At 44.5% G+C, this 22,380-nt stretch overlaps 1 protein-coding gene across 6 annotated transcripts in view; it reads left to right on the top strand.

Annotated features, from left to right (window-relative positions):
- ehbp1 (EH domain binding protein 1) overlaps positions 1–22,380 on the top strand; it is a 133,237-nt gene that overhangs the window by 63,396 nt on the left and 47,461 nt on the right. For all 6 annotated transcript variants that reach the window (XM_070977124.1, XM_070977126.1, XM_070977129.1 and 3 more), the window contains 5 exons: positions 1,901–2,079; positions 2,852–2,900; positions 9,481–10,281; positions 11,981–12,022; positions 12,241–12,387. In XM_070977124.1, the coding sequence (XP_070833225.1) occupies positions 1,901–2,079; positions 2,852–2,900; positions 9,481–10,281; positions 11,981–12,022; positions 12,241–12,387 (1,218 nt within the window). The remainder of the gene's footprint in view (positions 1–1,900; positions 2,080–2,851; positions 2,901–9,480; positions 10,282–11,980; positions 12,023–12,240; positions 12,388–22,380) is intronic.

Raw genomic sequence — 22,380 nt, 5'->3', positions numbered from 1 at the left:
TGCAGGCTCCAGGCTCGTGGTCACAGGTTAAACTACAACAATAGAAGAGTAAGACACGTCCAGGTGCTTATAGACTTCAGCTAACTGACTAATATTGCTTCAGTGCCACTCTTTAGTTTAATCCTGTTGACATTACAAACCAATTATTTTTTCGTTTCTTAAAATCTGTCAACAGTAAGGGCAAGGGAGAATCTTAAGGGTGGCAGGTTTAATCTTGTCACAGGCTTAAAAGCATACAAAGTTGATGTTAAGTTTTGGTTCAGACAGTCTTAAAATTAGTTTACGATGGGAATTAAGCAGTGTGGTTGTACACTTGTAGGTCTCGGCATTAAGCTTTAGCACATCTCATTTTATTTTCTTCTTTTTGGCCCTAAATAACCTTCTCCAAGTTGTCATGGCTTTGCAAGAGGCTTAAACATGCTGAAGTCATCACACCATCACCTAATAATACTGCCTCCCCAAATTTGTAATGACAAATTTGTCTTGGCTCCCATCAGGTCTGTGGCTGTCCTGTACTTGCAGTAGCAGTAATCCACCAACAGAGGGGGTTGGTTGGCCACCACAAGCATTGTTACAGGGCTTAGGTTGTGTCACTGCAGTGAGCTGTGAGCTCTCAAGGCCTTCACTGTATGTCTTAAGAAACTGGGTTAACTCGTTATGGTGGTCAATATCAGGCTTGTAATAACATGTCTTCATTTCACTTTTCACTTTTAAAGGTTAAGTAAAGGTTTGATTTGCAAAAATCGAGATGAAACATCACCTGGTGACATTTACATAGTGCTGCTGCCATCTAAGACAATATTGTACAAGAGGGTACACGATCAAAACAGAGTCGACATGACAGCTTAACTGCAGCGCCTGATGTGTGGAGTCTGGTTCTGTGTTCAGTCGTATTCACAAAGAAAGTCTTGTATATGGTTCAGTAAAGCAGATTAGCAAATTTAGCAAACTTGTGCTGTATATTTTCCTAATTTTTTACATTTACTGGCGTTGAAAATTTCATCTTCTTTTGTGTTTTGATATAAAAGTCTCTAAAAGTCCCATCAAACTTGATGAAACCCTGTTTTGTACCGTGTCATTTAGGAGCTCTGTCTTATTACTCCTCTGTTAATGTCATTGTCTCGCACACAATAGTAATATGCACTTGGATTTCAACCACATTTCATAGTCTTTTTGATCACCGACCTCTAATGAATTTAATCAAATCTCAGTGACATTTTTGCCATTTCTCTCCAAAATGATCTGAGAGAATTAGCCCATATCTGTCGCTCCATAACCAGATTAGTGAATAGCCAGCTGAATAATCAGAATTGCATTGGTTCTGCTGGCTGTCAGAGGAAGACCAGTGTCTCCACGCCACCAAGGATTTGTGGGATTTGGAGTCTGGGAGAGGAAAGGCTCCTAATGGTGAAAGCTTTCGACCCAGATAAGACTTCAAAGGCGGAGCTAATTAAAAAGATGTTTACATTATCCACGGTCATACGCTGCTTTGTGCATGACCCTTCATTACGGTGCGTGTTTGCATGTGTGCGCGCACGTGCGTGTGTGGGCTCATTATGTCAGTAAAGCAAGCTAATTGGATGGGTGGAGGTTGCTAAGTAAAAGGTTTTATTGAGAAATAAATAATGAAAGGAGCTCAGACGTGGAGGAAGTGGTAATGTGGAAAATCTTAAAAGTATAACCATTGCTACAAACGCTACATATGCAGGGTTTGTCGTATTCTCTGATACCAAAAACACGTTAAAGTCGTTCTTCTTTTAGGTTAGATTGCGTTAGGAATTGAAGTTGTCATTGTGCATTATTAACTTTTATATTTTTATGGATATCAACGATGTACTTCAAATGGTGACAATAAACTAAAATCTTTCCCTTCCCTCCTCCTCCTCTCCTCCGTCTGCAGCCCAGCCCTGTCCCGAGCCCGGTTCTGGGAGGGAAGCCCAACGCCAGCCAGTCTCTGCTGGCCTGGTGCCGCGAGGTCACCAAGAACTACCGCGGGGTGAAGATCACCAACTTCACCACCTCGTGGAGGAACGGGCTGGCTTTCTGCGCCCTGCTGCACCACTTCAGGCCTGACATAATGTATGAACACACAAACACATGCTGGGAGAATGTTTTTTGACAATATTAGAGTCACATTTAAGAACAGGAAGTCAGCTTTGGGTGGAAACCACTAGAGAAAGGAACTAAATAATGAAGAAGCAAAAGTTTCAGGTCACAGAAGGTCAGATGAAAGTCTATATGTTCACATTAGATCAGTTAGCCTGTGACCATGCTGTGTCCTTGCATCCATCATTTGGCTCAGTGTGTTTGATTAAGGTGACCATTGAGTACATATCGGTTCATGCAGACTCAATCTGTCGTTCTGTGTTTGAATGCAGAGCTTCATGTTTGCAGCCATAACTTATCTGGTCGTTCTTGTGTGTGTGCTTCTCAGTCTTTTGAGTGTTCAGTTTGTGTGTTTGTGATTCCTTAAATGTTTAGTATTTAATGTATTTAACACTCAAAAGTAAAATATATGGAAAACCTGCAGCCCCATCAAGAGAGCAGACGTGAAGATAATTGATCAAAACCACCGTGCTCTATGTACACCTGTGTGTGTACGAGTGTGTGTTTGTGCTTGTGTGCCTTTGCACCCTGGTGTGTTATTTTTACATATTTTCCACTCTATTAGTTCTGTTGATTGCACTGCTATGAAATTGCATGTTACAGTTCTAATGCCATTACATGTGATGCATATTTAAACACAACTCTTTCTCCGCTATCTCTCTCTTGTCTCCCATTTTCACTCTCTCTCTCTCTCTTTTTTTTTCTCTGCCTGCCTTCTTCCCGACCCTCCCCACTATTCTTCCAGAGACTACAAGTCGCTCAATCCTCAGGATATTAAAGAAAACAACAAAAAGGTAAGAGGCAGCCACCGCTGGGTCCTTCACACCACTTAGCTCCCTCCCATCCACATCTCCATTTGGCCTTATTTAGAGATCTGCCATTAATCCCTTGATATTGTACGTGCGTGCGTGCGTGCGTGCGTGCGTGCGTGCGTGCGTGCGTGCGTGCGTGCGCGTGGCGATGTATTGCTCATGTTATGGGCACATACATCTGTTTACACAGTCACATTGTGGGGACTTGCCTTCCTTATGGGGACAAAATGCAGGTCTGCATGATGTGGGTTTAGGTTAAGGTTAAGGTCCCTAGAAATGATGCAGACACAAATATGTGTGTGTCTGTGTTTCATGGTTTGATGAGGGAGGGTGGAAACACATGAAGCTATGGAAATGCATGCACTCACAAACAAACACACACACACACACACACACACACACACACACACACACACACACACACACACACACTGCAGCTGGAAATAATGACAGTGTTCCTAAGACGCCCCCCCTGCTGTGATGTGTGTACGTGGCCATGTGTGTGCCCAAAGCATAACTTAGTCATCTGGCAGGTGAGATGGTATCTTAACTCACCTGCCTGCTGGGAGCTTACGAAACTGCCTCTGGCATGTGTGTGTTGATGTTGGTGTGTATATAATAAGAGCATGTTTGTCTTGTGTTGATTAGACTGTTTAGTTTCTACGTCAGTGTGTAAAACAGTGTGCAGGAGGGGGGCATGCATGTGTTGCTGGTGTGCACTAGCTGTCGCCCGGGCTGGCTTGAGTATCACTGACTCTCTGGTCTCATTCCTCTCCACTCCTAACAAATTACAACCCACACACATGCACTTACTCCGAAAGCTCAACTGAATAACCCATTCACACCTATTTTCCTCCTTGGCCTGTGCCGTCATATCTGCACATTCACAGTTGGAGGTGCGCACTCACACACATTTCCCCCTCTGGCTCTTTGCGTGCACATTTACTTTCTGCCATACACACTTGCAAAACACACAAATGCACGCTGGTGTTTTTCCCTTTTACTCTGCTACTACACACTCACACACGTATATACTCACAGTCGCCCTGTCCCCTCTTTGGCCCCGAGGGCTACACAGAACGATATGCGTCGGGTTCCTGCAGCTTGATTTCCTCTTCTCATACACACTCTGGCTCAGCGATAACCTCTGGTGGCCCTGTTAGGCATGAATGCTACCCTGTTGACAATAACCACAGTGCAGGGAGAGGGAGAGACCCAATCCCATATCTGCTAACTGCCCCTCACCCCCCTCCAGGTGCTCAAGTAGCCCTGAAGAAATTGGTTAGATATAAGTAATATGGGAATATGCCGTAGAAGGTGATACCTGGTGAATAGCTGCAGCACTGTACCCAGCGCGCTGCGACCAGCTCCTCTAAAGATCTGCACCAGCTGCTGATGTACATTTAGCCAAGCAGGCTGTTCCTTTGCTGTGCACAAAGATTTCAAAGATAACTGCCAAGGCGCTCGTATAGTAGGGCCCTGTGATTTCTGCAATGCAGAAAACATGGACAGAATCACAGAAGGTGATAATAAAAACAGAATCAGCTGTAAAACATGGAATATTAAGGAAATCTGCTAAATGTGGATGCAGTTCATAAAAATCTGAGTTTTCCCTACCATTGTTAACGTTTACACGCACACAGACTCGTGTTGAAGAGCAGGACCTCATGAATTAAATGGTAAAACACAGAGTTTAGAAACATTAAAACCAAACCTCAGAAAAACTCAAATGGTTTTAATAGGACCCAGATAAAGAATCTAGGGTACATACGTACACAAGCAACATTTGGGAGATACCAAACTAGCTGTGTAAATGTATGTCTAGTTCTTGTAAAATAAATTGACCTGTGACGGGACAGATTTGTTGAATCCTTTCCCAGAAGCATCCAACAGTCCCTACAGTCTGAAAAAGTCATTTTCTTCAGTGTGTTAAATGAGTCTTTGTACTACAGTTACACACTAGACAGGTAAATAGATTTAATGTATTCCAGAAAGTATGAAGCATATCTTTGTTTATCTTGTTTGCCCTGCCAAGAACAACTGGTAAACAAACCAAAAAATACCCGCCAACGCATTTACACATTTCATTGAGACATTCCACTGTACCGTTTTTCAAGAGAACGAACGTAATTATATATGAATCACACTTGGCGTTGTAGGTGACTGTGGTTATGAGAGCCGGTGGGTTCAGGTGAAAGGAAAAGGGAGTAATGCATTGTGTGGTTTCATGTAGCACCCTGAAGGTGTTTAACAGGAAGAGGAGGCTCATGAGAACCGCTCACATCAGGCTCAGTGTGGCAGGTTCAGGATCGTAAAGAGCAAGAAGGGAAAAAAGGACTGGGGAAGGAAAAATGAGAGGAAGAGCAGGAAAGAAACATGTGAAGAACAGAAGGAAAAATGGCCGTTAAAAGACACCGCTGGCCCGTCCGCAGCGTTGTATAGAGCTGCATCATAAGGAGTTATTAGAACGTATAGAATGTATTGAATGGAAATGGAAATGCGTATAAAGGACAACTATCTCTGCTTTTCATGGCGACTTGATAGACATGCCCCCTCCTCCTTTCACAGTCTATCTGTGAAGAGTGATTGCAATGAGCTCAGACTGTGCTGAATTATGACAGATAAGGACAATCAATATTGGGGGTGGGTAGAAAAACAGAGAGAGGTGAATATTTAGAACATTTACAGCCTTTGAAATGATCTATTATCAGCGGAAATACATATGTATGATGATGATGATGATGATGATGATGATGATGATGATGATGATTGTGTGTGCGTCCACGTTTTCACCTGCATGTTGAGATCACCTGTGTGTCTGGACCGCTTGCCCCTCAGTCTTGTCTGTTTAGTGTGTGTGTGCGTGTGTGTGTGTAATGAGGCCAAAGAGAAGTCATTTGTCATGCCATCTGATAGCGTAGCACCAGGCTAAAGCTCCCTGAGCACAACCGTGAGGGGTTGGGCCGAGGGGAGGAGGTGCTGATGATTGACAACGATAGATAGCTGTCAGTCACTGAGAGGGAGTGGAGGGGGAGCAGCGAGCAGCGGCCTGGGGCAGGCGACGTTGACATTTAGTCCAGACCAAAAGCTTTGTCAGTTGGCTGATGGAAAGTGAGAAAACTAGATATTTTCCGAAAAACATGATATTCATTTTGGGCAAATCAGTGTTGAGAAACATAGAAGATCAGTTCTACTGACAGGATTCTTTCTAATGTAATTACCCAACCATGGGGCTGCCTGATGTAGCTGAAATGATTTATAATAATATTTTTGGTTAAGGTTACACATCAAAATATTGAGAATGTTTGCAAGCAACAAACACAGCTACTCAAACATGTAAACCAGAACTTCAGCAACCCATGAAATTGTTTGATCATAATTTGATTGGAATCGTTCATTTCTATGCAGTCCAGATTCCAAAAGAGTTGGGACGGTGAGTAAAAGGTGAATAAAAGGACTGTTTGTAGTAGAAATCTCTTTCATGAAATCATGTGTTCACAAAGTGGTGAACAACTGAGCCTTTCCAGGATGCCCCTTTCATACCCAATCATGATACTCTCACCTGTTACCAATGAACCTGCTTACCTGTGGAATGTTCCAAACAGGTGTTTTTGGGGCGTTCCACATCTTTCCCAGTCTTTAGTTGCTCCTGTCCAAACTTGTTCAAAATAAGCAGATATTTACAAAAATCAATGAAGCTGATGAGGTCAAACATTAAATATAGTGTCTAATATAGTGAAATGTATAATATAATAGCAATAAAGTGTAACTTTCTTGTGATTTGGGGGAGAAATGGTAATTGTCCTTTGTAGTAGAAGTGAATAGATAAAAGACTTTGAATATCTGAAGCTTAAAGGTGTAAATAGTGATTGTTCTATATTTTTCTTAATGTCAACAAATCCCACAAGAAGACCAAACCAACACTGAATTGATCTGTGTATTGTCTGTGTAGCCAGAACTTGATATGTCCTCTCACTCTGTGTTTAGAGCGCTGTTGCTGTTACGTCTTTAGTCTGAGCCACAGGCGGGGTAAGGAATGAGAAAGTATTGAAACAGACCAGCCTGTTGCTGATTGTGGTGTTTTCTTGGGACTTTCTTGAGGATAGCGAGGCTGCGTAGAATACTGCCGTCCTTATCCTTTAGCTGCAGCGGGCGCAGACTACAGGCTACCACCACAGAAAAAACAGTTGACCTAAAAATAACAGGTCTTCCCTCAGTACTCATCAGCGTCTCAGTGTGACATGATCCGTGCTCGTCTAGCCATAAGAGAAGATATAGAAAGAATAAATCATGACACCGAGGTCAAAAAGACTGCAGCGCATGTCAAGACCAACATCGACCCTGAAACAAAACCCAGCTCGAGAGCCTCCCTCCCTCCTTCCACCTCATACGGCTCTCACGTTCTCCCACTCACTCTTTTCTTTTTCATTCTGTCCCTATTGAGCAGCAAAGTTGTCGCTCTCTTTCACAGCCTACCCTGGGCGAGAGGGGAACAATGTAAGCACACTTTGCTCCCCTGAATACTTGTTAGAAACCCAATCAGGCCTTCTTATTCCCCATATTCTTTTTCTTTCTTTTCTCTCTCTCTTTTTTCTTTCACGCTCCCTCTCTGCCAGGGGAAGGAGGTGGGGGGGAACTTAAACAGGCTCGCTGTAAAGGCAAACTCCTCTCTGTTCTCCCTTTTCTTTTTTCCCGCCGTCGGTTCTTTCTTCCTGCCTTGTCTCTGCAAGCACAAACACATACTTTCCATCAATAGAAAGGGACAAAAGAGGTGAGAGTGAAAGAGACTCCTCCTAACAAAAGACATCATAATTGATTGTAAATTGAGAAACATCTCTCGGTGAAACCACCTTCGTATTTCCCTGCTTCTCTTCTCTTGTCGCCAGTTCTCTCTCTGTGTCATGGAAACAAGTACTGCTGCTAAGACGGCCTCTGATCTGTGTCCAAGATCACTTCCTTGTTCACTAACTGCAGTGAGGGGCAAGCTGAGATTTCTCATATAGGATCCTGATTTTGACACGTTGCATGGAGGTAACATCGATCCCATCGTAGATACCTGAAGTTTAGGTTTTCTTTCTCTCAGTCGCGTTTCAATATAGAGCAAGGATGCCCTTCGCATGTATGTAAATAACATCTCGTCTCATCACCGAATAGACGACTCCTGTCAAGTAATGGCCACCATGGCGAATAGAAGGTTTGCAGTGGGACTGGCTGCATAAATGTGTTACTGGAAAGCAGAAGATTACGAGTCTCTCTTCAACTCTGTTCTGTTGTCTTTGTTCTCAGAAAAAACTCTTTGTATCAGACACTTGAAGAAGAAAAAATTAGTCTGCATCCTGCTGACGCTTTTTGTTCCATTGTGGGAACTTTTAAGGCAATATTTAGTGCATAAATTGTGCCCACTCATATAAAAATGCGGAAACATAATGTGATGCCCTAAGCAGCGGATATAGAGTGACTGCAGCTGCAGCTTGCACACTCAGTATCTTTTGTAGAAGCTACAGTTGAAGTGCCCTTCGGCAAAGCGCTCAACCCATCCTTCAAATTAAAGTTGCTCACTGGCCATGACTTAAAGACAGTTCGCAACGAAGCTCCCTGATGTTTTGGATGAATGCAAAGCAGGTATTTAATGAAAAATCATACATCCCCCCATAGACCCCATCTGTGGAGGGGGGAGAAAGAAGGACGGGGCTGAAAAAGAGTAAGCAGGCTCTTCACAACAATCCCCAGGGTAAATAAAGGTTAAAAACACACAGAGAAGGGTTTGGAAGTCAGAGAGGGAGACGGAGAGAAAGAGGGAGAGATTGATAGACTGGGGAGATCTACTGAGGCAGTGAAACAAACGAGCGCTGCAACAGGTTGGAATTAGATCAACACTATCAAGCAGGCCAGATACAAGCTGCGATACCTGGGAGAGATGGATGGGGAGGATATGTGTGTGTGCACAGGAATGGAGGTAGTGTCTGTGTGTGTGTGTGTGTGTGCTGTTAATCTATTTATTTACCTGTCATTGGCTGCGATAATGGTTTTCATCCCCTCTCTCTCTCTCCCTCTCTGCCTCTCTGTCTCAGTCTATCTGGTGATGGGGGATTGGGTTTCGTGTGTCGCTTGATAATCAAACCTGTATTTTCTCATCAGACTCTAATCAGACCAATTACACGCGTGACGGAGAGCGTGGGCAGGTTGATGTAGGGGAGCGATAAGGACACACACACACTCACACACACACTTTGGGATTAAGCGCTCTGTCTTGGGGTATCTGCGTCTCTTATCGGGGACAACCATCCCTGACATGACCTGTCAGCAGTCATGCCAAAGGTGTCTCTCATGCACAAACACACATGAGGACAAACACACATGGATCATGCATACAATGCACCGCGCACCAGTGCAACCTGTGTCTGAAATAGAAACCGGAAATCTCATCATCGTTGTCACCCTTCTGTCCCTCTCAGTCCTTGTTGAAATGGGCCATATTCTTTCCTTTATTTGACATTTTCTCTCTGCTGTCGTCTGAGTCTGTATTAGACAGTTTGCTCACTCTTGTGTCTTTTCTTGACAGGCATATGATGGCTTTGCGAGCCTCGGTATCTCCCGTCTCCTGGAACCATCAGACATGGTGCTGTTGGCCATTCCTGACAAGCTAACAGTAATGACCTACCTGTACCAGATCCGAGCCCACTTCTCTGGCGAGGAACTCAACGTGGTGCAGATAGAGGCCAACAGCAGTCGGAGCACCTACAAGGTGGGCGACTTTGAAACGGATACGAACGCCTCCATAGACCAGGACAAGTTCTATGCTGAACTGAACGATGTGCAGCACCGCCAGGCTAACTCTCAGCCTGTTACCTCTGCTGGTGGCGAATCTAATGGCACCAAAGCCGCTGAGGAAGAGGTGATGGAGCCGGGCTGGAAGGCCGAAGTCGGAGCGGCCAGCCTGACAGCAGCAGCGCCTTTACAGTCCTCCACTCCTGTCCCATCACCACGCACCCCACTCGCCGCCACAGCAACAGACTCGACCCACGTGACACCATCAGGCTCTGAAGACAGGGGGAACCTGCTCAAAGCCAACACTTTAGACCTCAGCGAGTTACCACAGAGAGTGGAGAGAGAGATGGAGAAAGAAAGACAGCAGAAGGAAGAGGTGGGAGAGGAAAGAAAGGAGGGGAGTACAGAACCAGGGTCTCCCACCAGGAGAGGGGCCGCCTCCTCCTCCCCACCCCACCAGAAACTGGGCTTCTCCTACAACAGGGATGCTGACCTCATCAAGAAGAAGAGGGCCAGCCTTCGTCACTCGGAGTCTGAGCCTGCCTCAGACACCAGCTCCCCTCCTGTCAACCACACAGACACGCCTCCCAAACAGGTAAACACCCAGACGAGTAACAGCATCCAGGTAAACACACACTGAGCATGGAAATCCTCTTCGTTAGCGTGCTTTAACCAAAGAGGAACTTAGACTCCCGACTGCCTCTTCAAAAGTGCCACAATTTTCATTTCATCACTTTATAAGAGCTGACTTTTTTTAAATGCTGAATAATTGATGTTTGATTAATCACTGGATTGTAATTAAAAGAGAAGAAAAGCAGCACGTGCAGCCCCACTAATTGTAGGGATGCAGAATACTCTCAGTGTTTTGACTTCAGTTAAACGTGTCCTTTAAGGCTCAGTAAGAGATACATGCAACTATCTCACAGCTAATAATAAATCCTGTACCTTAAACAACCTCTGGATGAGTTTGTCTGATGTCGACTAATTCACATCTTGCTACTTAAGTCAGGTATTAAGATTCTGACAGCAGGTACCTGCCTGGCCCCTAAATGGATTGTTCAGGTTTCTATCCTTGCGCCCTGCCTTTGATTGAAACTTTCACAGCGACATGAGTCGTAAGACAGAGGATGCGCCGAACATTCATTCCCTCCTGGCGCTCGCTAAGCTTCAAATCCCGACCTCATTGATGGCACTGCAGAGATGACCGTACCGAAATTCTCCCGTTCTGCATTAGATGTTGTCGTCGCCTGTCTCATTGCCGAGACCCAGACGCATCCAGGCCGGGCCCTTAACTTGTGGCGACTATAGAAGGCACCCAGGAGAACCCCCTGCTTTGACATTTCATTATATTTTTCATTATATTTCTCATCCCTTCAGTTGATGGCAGTTGGTGCCGTGACTGCTCAGGCGTGGCGACGCTTTGCGCGGAGCACACCTCATCTCGTCTCACACGCGCGCCGGCACGCACCTGTATGCGTGTGTGCACACAGTCGCACGCCCAAACATGCGGTGAATACATTGCTGCCTGCATCGGTTAACCCCAGATTACCGCTTCCTGTTTACAAGTCGAAAGGTCACAGGGCAGGCGGGGGGTAGCAGGGGGGTTATGACAGCTATGACACCCCATTTTGATCTGCTGTTATCTAGTTAGCGGGATACATCCTCGCCTGCACCCAGGCCAGATCTGACTTGGTGAAAGGATAAACATGTTTCAGTGTTATAAACAGCTTGGTTGTAATGTTCCTCTGTCTAAGCCGAACGTTAAAGCCCTGTTTGCACCCCCTTTATAATACAGCCGGGATTACCTCGCAGATAAAATTCTAAGCTAGGTGTGTTTTGCTTTCTTGTCAAAGCCGTCATGCTCTCCACACCACTGGACCCAGACAGGGTGAGCATGGCTGTAGATTGGCCCCATAATGCCAAAGTGCCGGCCCTGCATATCATGGGAAATATATCCTGTTACTACATATGTGTCCACTTATCCTAATTCTTCTCTGCTCCCACCTGCTCCCTGTACAAGAAAGAAATGTGGCAGCTGTTTGTATGAAAGCTTGCTGCTCTGAGTAAAGATGCCAGTGTTCATTTCCATTGCACGTCACTCGTCATTTGACTAAATAAGGCAGACTCCATTAATTAATTGGTTAAGAATCAGATGTTGGGGACAATTGCCCGTCCGAAAAAATATAATTTGCTGCATTGCTTTGACAAAATCCTTTATTTAAATCTTTTAACTCAGAGATATTTTTTTATTTAACTAAACGCATGTAGTTAATGCTGTATTTCCTCTTTCAAAGGAGCCAACACCCGCCCCTGTATCAAGCCCCCCTGCCGAGAAGGTGAGTGCAACTTTAATGAAAAACAAAAAACTTATTTTCTCATATTTGTTCATCCATAAACAGATTTTTCCACCATACACAGAAAAGAGTGTGTTAGAGCAGTCATTTCTTATATCCAGCATGTGTGCTTACAGGATCCGTTGAACTGTACGCAGTCTGTGTTATAGTCCTCACCGTTGTTTAATGTCATGGCTCTCATTCTCCGTCGTTGCACACAGAGGGTGCTGTCTCGTCAGGAGGAGCTGAAAGAGAGAGCCAGGCTCCTCCTGGAGCAGGCCCGCAGAGACGCTGCGATGAAGGCTGGCAACAAGAACGTCCCCACCTCAGCCGTCAGTGCACCAAACAGGGCCGCAAACGTCTGCGATGTAAGTCAGTGGTGTGTGTGTCAGCGCATGTCAGCATGGACTTTTCTGGGACTCAAACTGAAGACTTTGCTCGCCGTGATACTGTTAGTGAGGTCAATTCTAAGGTCGTTTTTAAGTAAAATCAACCTGAATCGCAGCGGAGGAGGACTCAGTTCAGGTCAGCCTCTGTCTGGGCTTGTCTGTCTTCTGTGTGTAGTCACTAAAGCTGTCCTCAGTTTGAGTCGTCTCTCTCTGCCTCTTCGCTCTGTGCACTGAAGGGTTATACAGCATCACCTCAGCGTGCCGGAACAGCTAATAGAGTGACCACCAGCCTCTTCAACAGCCTCGTGTCACTTCCTCAGTTCTGTACTCACTGCTCACTACGCTTGCAACATGCTGGAAAAGCCTGTCCAAACTGTCTCATCCTCACACTTTATGAAAAGGCTTTGAGAAGGAGAGAAGACTTTTCCTTATTAACTTCCGCTCAGACTCTCTCACGGGCTGCCGAACGTCACAACCTGGACATGCCTGTAAGAAAACCTCTCGCCCGCTCTTCTCTCTGTAAGCAGTTCTCCCTCTCGTTCAGTCTCCCTCCTTGGTCATCTTGACTCTGCACAATTTTTCTGACATCCCGACCAAATTTGCTGCCCCCTCAATTTCCCCCGAACACTGAGTAAATGTTGTACACAAACGCCTGTCAGCAAAAGTACATTCGTGGTAAAAGGGGGGTGAGAATCGCTGTACCGAAGCAAACTAGACTAGAGAAGACGTGAGTGAAATTGCCAGGTCTGAACCGAGCACGCTCCACTGAACATAATATACTGGGAGGGGGGGCGCACACTGATGGACCAGGAGTTACCCCGGGAAAGCACTGTGGTCAAATCCTCAGTGACGTTTCCAAATGTTTCAGAAAAATGGAGGAGGGGGAGTTAAGAAAAAAATATGGTCTTGTGAGAATCATGGCGACAACGGATTTGAGGGTAAAATGAAATAAATACCCTTTGGTAATGAAATATCTGAAAGGCAACAGCCGCATGCCCCTGCATTCGCTGCCGGAATCCTTAAAGACATATCTGCCCTTGAATTAGATGTTTTTGAGTGAGAGTGTGTGTTTACGTGTGTGTGCGCGCGCTTATGCTTATAAGTGTGTTGTCAATGCTTGTCTGTCTGTAGGCTTGCAAACGTGTGCGTTCATGTCTGCGCGCGGGCCACAGGAATAACCATTTCAGCATAATCTGAGGAAATAAATGAGGAGCTTCCAAGGACTGGTGGTGTTAAAAGACTTCAGAGGAAGAAAGAAAATTAAAAGAGTGTTTTCAAGCCGTTGCAGTGCCGATATATTTCCTCAGCGACAAAAAAGGTCCTCTTCCGCCCTTGTTGTGCGGCAAGATGGCTGACTTGACGTAGATTAGCTCCTTAAAGTAGCAGACCCAACCCCTCCACTCTTTCTCCCTCCCTGTCCTCCTGATTTCCTTACTCATTTCCAAGGACAATTGGTTAATAACCCCCTCACACACACACACACACACACGCACACACAGTCTTACAAACACACACACTGCACCCATGCATAAGGGAAGGAGGGAAAGGAGGAGGGGCGAGAAGGAGATATTGAATTGTTTACACTTTTTTTAATAGAAAACATTGATCAAAGGAATACGACTGGCCTCGAGGCCAATGTGCTGATAATTGTTAGTGATTCAGATTAGATTACTTGATGTCTTGTTTTGATTAGCGCGCGCGTGTGTGTGTGTGTCCATGTTATCAGCTGCGATGGCCCAAGCTTTTCCCATTTAACTCTCCATCCATCTAAGTAGGTGCTTTGTGGTTTAGCATGCATAAGGTATAATTTAATTCAATTAAAGCAGGCTTCATTCTTCCAGGGAAGTGGCTAATGTGGGGCCGACAGAACGATTTGGGCGGGGGGAGAGGAGGGGTGACATTAGCTGTTTTGGGGGTGTAGCATTTAAAGCACAAATGACATACATTTGTATCTATTAACTAAAATCGAGTCTTATTTAAAGCTGTAGAAGTCAGGATTTTTATGCAACATCAATAATCAAAATAATCGTGAATTGTAGGTCTGATTCTCCAAAAAAGAATAAGAGCATCTTAAACTTAAACTAATCCTAAACTAAACTTTCCAAAATGTTGTATTTTTAGTCTTAATTTTTTGTAACATTGGTGATTTAAGAGAGTTTTTCTCTCTGCTGTTGCGGTGATTGAGGTCGACGTTAGACGTGATGAATCAGAACATTATACTGACTGAAAAAGAAATGTCAGTGTAAATACTGCCTTCAACATACTCGCAGCTCTATGCAGAACAATGTGCTGGATGTGTGCGCGTGTGTGTGTGTCTGTGTCTGTGTGTGTGCGCGTGTGCGTGTGCGTGTGTGCAGCCCTGTTCTCTTGACCTATGCTCTCCCTCCTGCCATCCCTAATTGTAGCCCACAGTGACTGGTTCTTTCATCTAAGGTCACAGGTTCAGCTTTCTCTCTTTCCCTCCCTCCTCGTCTTCTCACTCACTTCCTCTCTCTCTCCTCTTTTTTAACCACATTTTCTTTCTTTTTTTCTTACTGTCTTTTCCTCTACCTGTCCTCTGCATTTCTCTTCATCTGTGCCACGTCTCCTCTTCCTCTTCTCTCCATCTTGTCTTGCTGTCTGTCCTACTCTTTGATAGACAAGCACTACTACTAATAGTTCTGAGCCCTCCTCCTCCTCATAGGTGGCCTTCAAAACATATCAGTAGTCAAAGTGCAGATGTCTTGTAATGCTGTAATGTCACCACCCCCCACCCTCACAGCAGCCAAATGGGTAATTAATGAGCTTTCCTAAAAATACCTGGAACGAGGACTTTATTCTCTCGTTTTATCCTCATTGCAGACATCCCATTTTTTGTCTTCCTCTCGCTCTTTTAGTCTTTCCCACTGTTCTTTTAATGGAGAAGTGTGTGTGTGCTTGTGTGTGTGTCTGTGTCTATTCGCTTCAGGTCTTCTCATCCATTAGCAGATGAGAACAGTAATTTCACACCGGCCTGGCCAGGCTAATTATCAGGATCCACACTAGGTTTGGGAGAAGTCTATGTGCTGCCTGTGTTTGTGCGCATGTGGTCGCACAAGCGCATGCTGCTCTGTGTGTGTGTGTGTGTGTGTGTGTGTGTGTGTGTGTGTGTGTGTGTGTGTGTGCATGTGTGTCTTTGCAAAACTGTACAGCCAAAATATCTGCAAGTATACAGCACCTGTGAGTTTTTGCATTCTTTTGAGCGTGTGTGTAAGAGTGTGTGTGTGTGTGCTTGTGGTATGCGCTCCAGAGTGCACGCAAATGCCTTGGTGTTTTCCAGGTAAGAGAGTTCCCCTGCTCACTGACTCGTTGTGATTCCTATAATTGGGTCCCGTTTGATTTTTGCCGACCGGCACCCCGACCGCCTCCTCCTCCCCCCACCCCTCCACTGCTCCCCCTCCTCTTCACAGGAGTGGAGGGGACTCCTGGGTCTCTGCTGTTGTGACCTGTGGGTGTTGTCATCTACTCCCATCTGCTGTCTGCCCTCTGATCCTGACTTGACTACCTCCATGTCCTCATTTTCTCCTCAAAGCTCCCTCTTTTTCTTTCTTTCCTTCGTTTGTGTCACCGGGAGCCAAAACAAAGCCCTCTGGCTGAACCTCGGCATTCCTAAAGGTTCCAAAGTGAGAAACACGTGTCTGAGTTATTCTGATTGTACCATATTTTTGTCCATGTGATTAAAAAAAAAATTACTTGTCAACGACACATTATAATAATAAGGTACCTGTTAGCTGGCTGTTGGCCCTAATTGCGAAACACTGGACATGTGGAAACGGGAGCTTTGTGAATTTTTGAAAGGTGGTATGTCTGACACATTTAGGAAATCAGCTGGTCACAGGACAAGACCCAGGAGTTGATGTCAGTGCTGAGTGTTTGACATACTCGCTAACAGCATGTTCTCCTCATTATAATCATAATTTCGTAATTCGGAAGCTCACATGATGAGCTCAAATTGCAGCTGAGAAGGGATTTTGCCAAACAAATAGCAGAACACTGCTCGCACACTCACTCTCATATCCATTGACTTAGAATAAATGCATCTAATCCAACATAATCCTGTAATCATTTGATAATGTTAGAGCTCCAGCATACAAATACTCCAGTTGCAGAATTTATGGGTTTAAAAGAAGAGAAGCTTTTGGTCGCGGTTTGACCGTTAAAAAGGCCACCGGTGAGGGGGCTGTCTTTGCAGCAAACACTGAAAAAATGTCTGTTTTGGAAATGCAGATATGGCCTTGTGCACTCTCCTTTTTTGTCCACACTTTGTCCTTTCCTCCCCTCCTCCTCCTCCTCCTGTCCTCTCTCCTTTTCAACTTTCTCCCAGCAGTAATAGTTTTTCTCCAGGTCTCATTTTAATGTGGCTGCCGTCCCTTTCTTCTCCCAGCTCTCCCTTTTCTCTCCTCTCTTCGTCCTCTTCCTTCAACCCCCCCCTCCCCTCTTGCTCTCTCTCTTCTTTTTGAAGATTCTGCCCCTAATGAAACTAAATAGTTTGGTGGGCAGTTTCTTTGGACCGTGTGTGTGTGCTTGTGCTGGAGTGTGAGGGTATGTGTCGTGGCTGAATTGGCTGGAGTGGAGATCAAAGGCAGTCTCTAAATTGAGTGTGTGTGCGTGTGTGCGCGTGTGTTTTAACGAGCAAGAGAAAGACAGCTCTCTCAATTGCATCACAAGAGCTGATCAAGCCATCAGAGAGGAAAGCTGTAACACACACACACACACACACACACACACACACACTTACATACCTCTTCTGTACACATGTACCTCTCTCTCTCTCTCTCTCTCCTCCTTTTGTCAGGTTATCACATGCCTCATGTTCACGTTTGACCAAGTGCAAGTGCCAAATGTTTTCCACGTCCTGGCCTCTCTCTCTCTCTCTGTCTTAAAGTCACTTTGTGTGCAGGGTGAAGTCCTCAGACCGGAGAATGTTTGATGTTCATTGCATATGAAATTACAGTAATCTCACACCTTTAGCAAGTGCCTCAAGAATCTCTTTTAGCTTGAATTGAAAGTTAATCCATGTGATGTCCCTTTGTGAGATAGAGTTTAGCATTGATCTGCTATTTGGATTTGTTCACAGATGTGTGTGTGTGTGTTACTTTTGTGCATACATTTGACAGCCATGATATTTTCCCTTGTGAATGCGTGACTCGCCATATGAACGTTTTATAGTCATGCGCTATGGTGAATTCATTAAATAGAACCGGTGTCACTGGTGAAACTGGTCTTAGCTTTCACTCACAAGGCTGCCAGTTCTAATTTATTCAGGAAACCATCATTTTTGACAAGAAGAGAGAAAAAAATGCACACACTAACGGTATTAAAACACAAAGTAATGTGTACTGTATTGACAAAGTACTTTTATACTTGAGTAAGTTTGTCAGATGGTAATTTGTACTTTTGCTTGAGCAGTTTATCATGGGACTAATTGTACTTTTACTTGAGTGAAGATATTGAGTACTCTTCAGCACTCACTGCACCTGTGATCACCAGGACCTGCACACAGTCTGACAGGATGCTGTTCCAGGGGAGCAGGAAGCACCGCCCAAATTCCTTCATATAATTTACCATCAAAAAATGGCTTTTCCTTCTGTACCATATTTCAGTACTTCAGGATTAAATCTCATCTTCAGAGCCAGTAATCTTGCAGCAAGCTTGTACCAAGACATGCAGTGAAAACACTCCTCTGCAAATGCATGCACAAAATGACATAAATACCCAAACATTTGGAAATCTTACATATGAATGATTTTACTCTGCTCTGACTTTATCAGACTGCATCTAACAACAATGCCGCCGTCTGCTTTTTTCTGCCCCTTTTTGCTTGTGAAGGATCTTGTGTTCGGGGTTACCTGCTTGTCACCGTCACAAAGTTTAGCTCATGTTCTCCGTCTCTTTCTTTCTCCCGCTCTTCTTTTCTCTGCCCCTCTCTCTTTTGCTCTCTCACCACTAATTATCCTGTCTGTTTAAAGGGCAGAACCTTCCCATCTCGCTCGCCTGTCACAGTGACGAGGCCCTCTCACTTTTCCGTGTGTGTCGAACAGCCTCCACGCTCCGCTCTACCTGTTCTACCTGTCCTACTGTACGAGTGCCCTGGTTGAGCACACACACACACACACGCTGAGGACACACTGTTAATTCAAATGTGAAACAGGACCTCAGAGGTCAAACACACACATTTATTTGCTGAAAAATGTCAGCTTGATATTGCACCCACACACACACACACACACCTTGTGTGAGTTTGTGACACATTCAGCTCGCCAATATTTGCTTTACTCTTACAAATACAAACAATATTCTCTGTAAAATACACACTATTTGAAGTGTTTGTGTGGCTTTCACGTGTGCACTCATGTGCTGCCACACCACTGTCAAAATAATATTATTTATATTTATTGTTTGTTTTTAAAGGGACAAGTACACAGCATTGACCAGTGGCACGCTAGTAAACATGAAAACACATATACAGCATTACAAAACGCAAATAAGAATACAACTTAATGAAAGGCACCTAATCGTTTATGACTATATGACTTTCGTAAAAGCTGTTTAATCTTAAATGTAGAATAATCACAGTCATTTCACAAACACACACAATCATTTTAATGTGTAAACTAAAGCTTGTGTTTACATCTACAAACCACAGCAACATGACACCTCTGCCCAGTCACACACACACACACACGTACATGATAACACACACAGGTACACATCTCACACTTCCACACTGACATCTCACAGATTTATATTTCTGTACATATAACACACACGCACACACACACACACACACACACACACACACACACACACACACACACACACACACACACACACACACAGACCCCTATCATGGGCACGCACCCGTCGAATCATAATTAGGCCGTGTCCTGCTTCTTTGATAGCCATGTACAGTGGCTCTTCTTTAATTCTTTATCAAATGCATTGATCGCTGTGGGCCTCGCATGCTCATTGATCCGCGCACTCTGTCTGGAGCCAGCCGATAAGCTCTCTCTCTCTCTCTCTCTCTCTCTCTCTCTCTCTCTCTCTCTCTCTCTCTCTCTCTCTCTCTCTCTCTCTCTCTCTCTCTCTCTCCCTCCCTCCCTCCCTCCCTCCCTCCCTCTCTGGGGGGTTTTAAAATTTGGCAATATTTTTAGACATGCTTATATTGTTGTTGAATTAATTGCAATACCTTGTGGTAAAATCACAGTACATACACTCACACACACACTCACACTCTTTCCAAATGTGACCTGGTGACACATCATGAGATCTTACACACTCTCTTATATATTTACAGTTTGTACTTTCCCAGTGAAGATTATCAGAAGGTAGACATTGATTTTATGGTTGTAGAAAGGCCGTTAGAGGTGTAGTTCTTAAATTCTTTAATAGGGAATATTAAGAGCACAATTTAAAAACTACAGATATACATGAAGCAGGTGGAGTCGGTGTTCACTGTGTGTTTGCTGCAGTGCTTAGGACGGCTTTGGGTGAAGTAACAGCAGTTTAACCGCTGACTGAGTTCTACCTGCATCTGCATCATGTCCGGATCATCATTCTGGCATTTGAAACAATGTTTTCGAGTGTGTGTGATTGCGCAGCTATGTGACTGGTTTTGTTTGTGCGTGTGTTGTGTAGCTCTTTAGTGTGTGTGTGTGTGTGTGTGTGTGTGTGTGTGTGTGTGTGTGTGTGTGTGTGTGTGCCTGGACAAGATAGAGACCTAAAGCACCTCTTGACTGTGAATTAGCCTGTCATGACAAATGTCTGGAACTGCATGACTGGCTGCCAGACTGGCTGGCTATCTGGGAGGTTGGCAAACCCTTTTAGATAGTGATTGTGTGTGTCTGTGTGTGTGTATGTGTTTGTGTGGCATCACTCTGTGCCCACGCCAGGCCTCTGTACATGACCAGTGGTGCGTGTCCTCCCTCCCTCTTTCTCCTTGCCCAGAAAAGAGCAACCAAGGCGACAACCTGCTCCCCCTGCTCAAAAAGAGCTTCCAGAGCGGAGAGGGGTCCTCACCCCAACGCCAAGCCCACAGAGGAGCCCTCTGTCTCAGCCTTGCACTCAACCGTTTAGCCTCTCTTCCCCTGGAGGTTCCCAGCAGTCAATGGAAGACACAGTACACGATTGTTCTCGCTGTCTCCATTTAAAAAAGAAAAGTCTCTTCTCCTCCCGAGTCTCCATTCTTGAAGCAGTGCTCCACACTGACCACCGGCTGACACGCTTTCTCTCCTCCTTTTTTCTGCTTCTTTTTCATCCTGGCTTTGATCATGCAGCGATGTGGCTGGTTGGGTTTGTGAGTTCTGCTTTTTTCCCCCCAAAGTTGTGTCCCCATGGCTTTTACATCCACTGGTTGTTAGTGTCCAGCGTTGCCAAATAAAATGGCTGTATGTGTTTGTTTTCCCTGTTACGCATGATATCCATCACTGCTGTCCAAGTTAAAAACGTCCAGTTTTAGCATAATGTCCACTAGATGGCATCTCATCACCACATGGTCTCCCAGTAGATCAAAAAAAAAAGTTGTGGCATATTATGTTGCTTATGAACAATGTGTTTCAATTGGGATGTCAGACATCAATTCTCAATAGATCCAAAAGAACTGGAATTCTTAAGTACCCGAAATGATGTATGTAAATAATGTGATGCACATTCAAAGGACACAGTTCTGAAATCACACAAATCTACTGAACACAGAAGCATGTGATCATGTCACACTTTGCACAACAAAAAGCCTCTCCTCTCCTCTCTTTCCAAACACATGCTCATTTTTTCTAATCAGCGGCTCTGTAGCTGACCAAGCTAGGCGCTGGTGAGATGCATTTTTCTTTAGCGTTAATCCTAGCCTCTGGATAGGCAAAGTCAATTTCCCATTTCCTGTCCCCAAAATGGCTGACAACAGTAATGCAGTGGGATGTTTTGGAGTGTGTTGGACCTGAGCTGTATGTCTGTGTATATGTATGTATATATACACACACACAGGCACACTTAAATTGGTAGTTGTGTCCATATCTGTAAAGGCCAGATTGGGTATCAAAACCAGCCTGTAGCCGGAAGGCCATCAGTGACTTCACTGGTTATCATATTACATTTAGAAAAGCAGGGAGGCGCATGCATAGAAAACACAGCAAGGAAGAAAGAAGTGAGGATGCGAAGGAAGAAACGGTAGAAAACCACACAAGTATAAAAAAGGTCAAGACAGAATTCATTTTTAAGTCATGACGATGAAACAAGCCATCGAGACTGTTACAGACATTTGACTCAGTGATTAGTGCTGCACCGTGTTCAGCCTTTAACCTGGATAGAAATACAAAATAAGAGACAAATTGACTCCAGAAATCTATTTTTATCCTTCATCTTAACCCATTTTGAGGTTGTCTTGCAGTTGACCTCAGAACTGACTGTCTCCCAAATGAAATCCTCCATCAGCTCGTCAGAGATCATTCCCACCAGCTTCGTCACATTTTGCCATGACCTGTTTTCTGGTTCATTTCTCTCTCCTCCCTTCTGAGGAAACCCCGCTCTCATCCTCATGTTTATATCATTTGTTATCAATTTGGATTTCACAAAAACAGTTTTAACCCCTTCATTTATTTTATGAGTAATAGCTAAATTGCAGGGAGCGAGTCAGTCTTACAACCCTGATTCTGAAACAGTTTGGACACTGTACAATGTAAATAAAACAGAATGCAATCATCCCCAAGGAAACTGTGTTTACAGGTTTTAAAAGGTGTTCCTGAACCCATGTAGTAATCTCCTTTGTCCAATCATGTGTTCACAAAGCGGTGAACCTCGCTCCACCCTCTTTTGTGAACGACTGAGCCTTTCCAGGATGCCCCTTTCATACCCAATCATGATACTCTCACCTGTTACCAATGAACCTGTTTACAGGTGTTTTTGGAGCGTTCCACATCTTTCCCAGTTGCTCCTCTCCAAATGTTTTTGAAACATGTTGCT

The sequence above is a fragment of the Chaetodon trifascialis genome, chromosome 13 (genome assembly GCF_039877785.1).
Source record: "Chaetodon trifascialis isolate fChaTrf1 chromosome 13, fChaTrf1.hap1, whole genome shotgun sequence".
In the NCBI taxonomy this organism is placed as follows: Eukaryota; Metazoa; Chordata; class Actinopteri; order Chaetodontiformes; family Chaetodontidae; genus Chaetodon; species Chaetodon trifascialis.
This window is presented reverse-complemented; position numbering and strand designations above follow the sequence as displayed.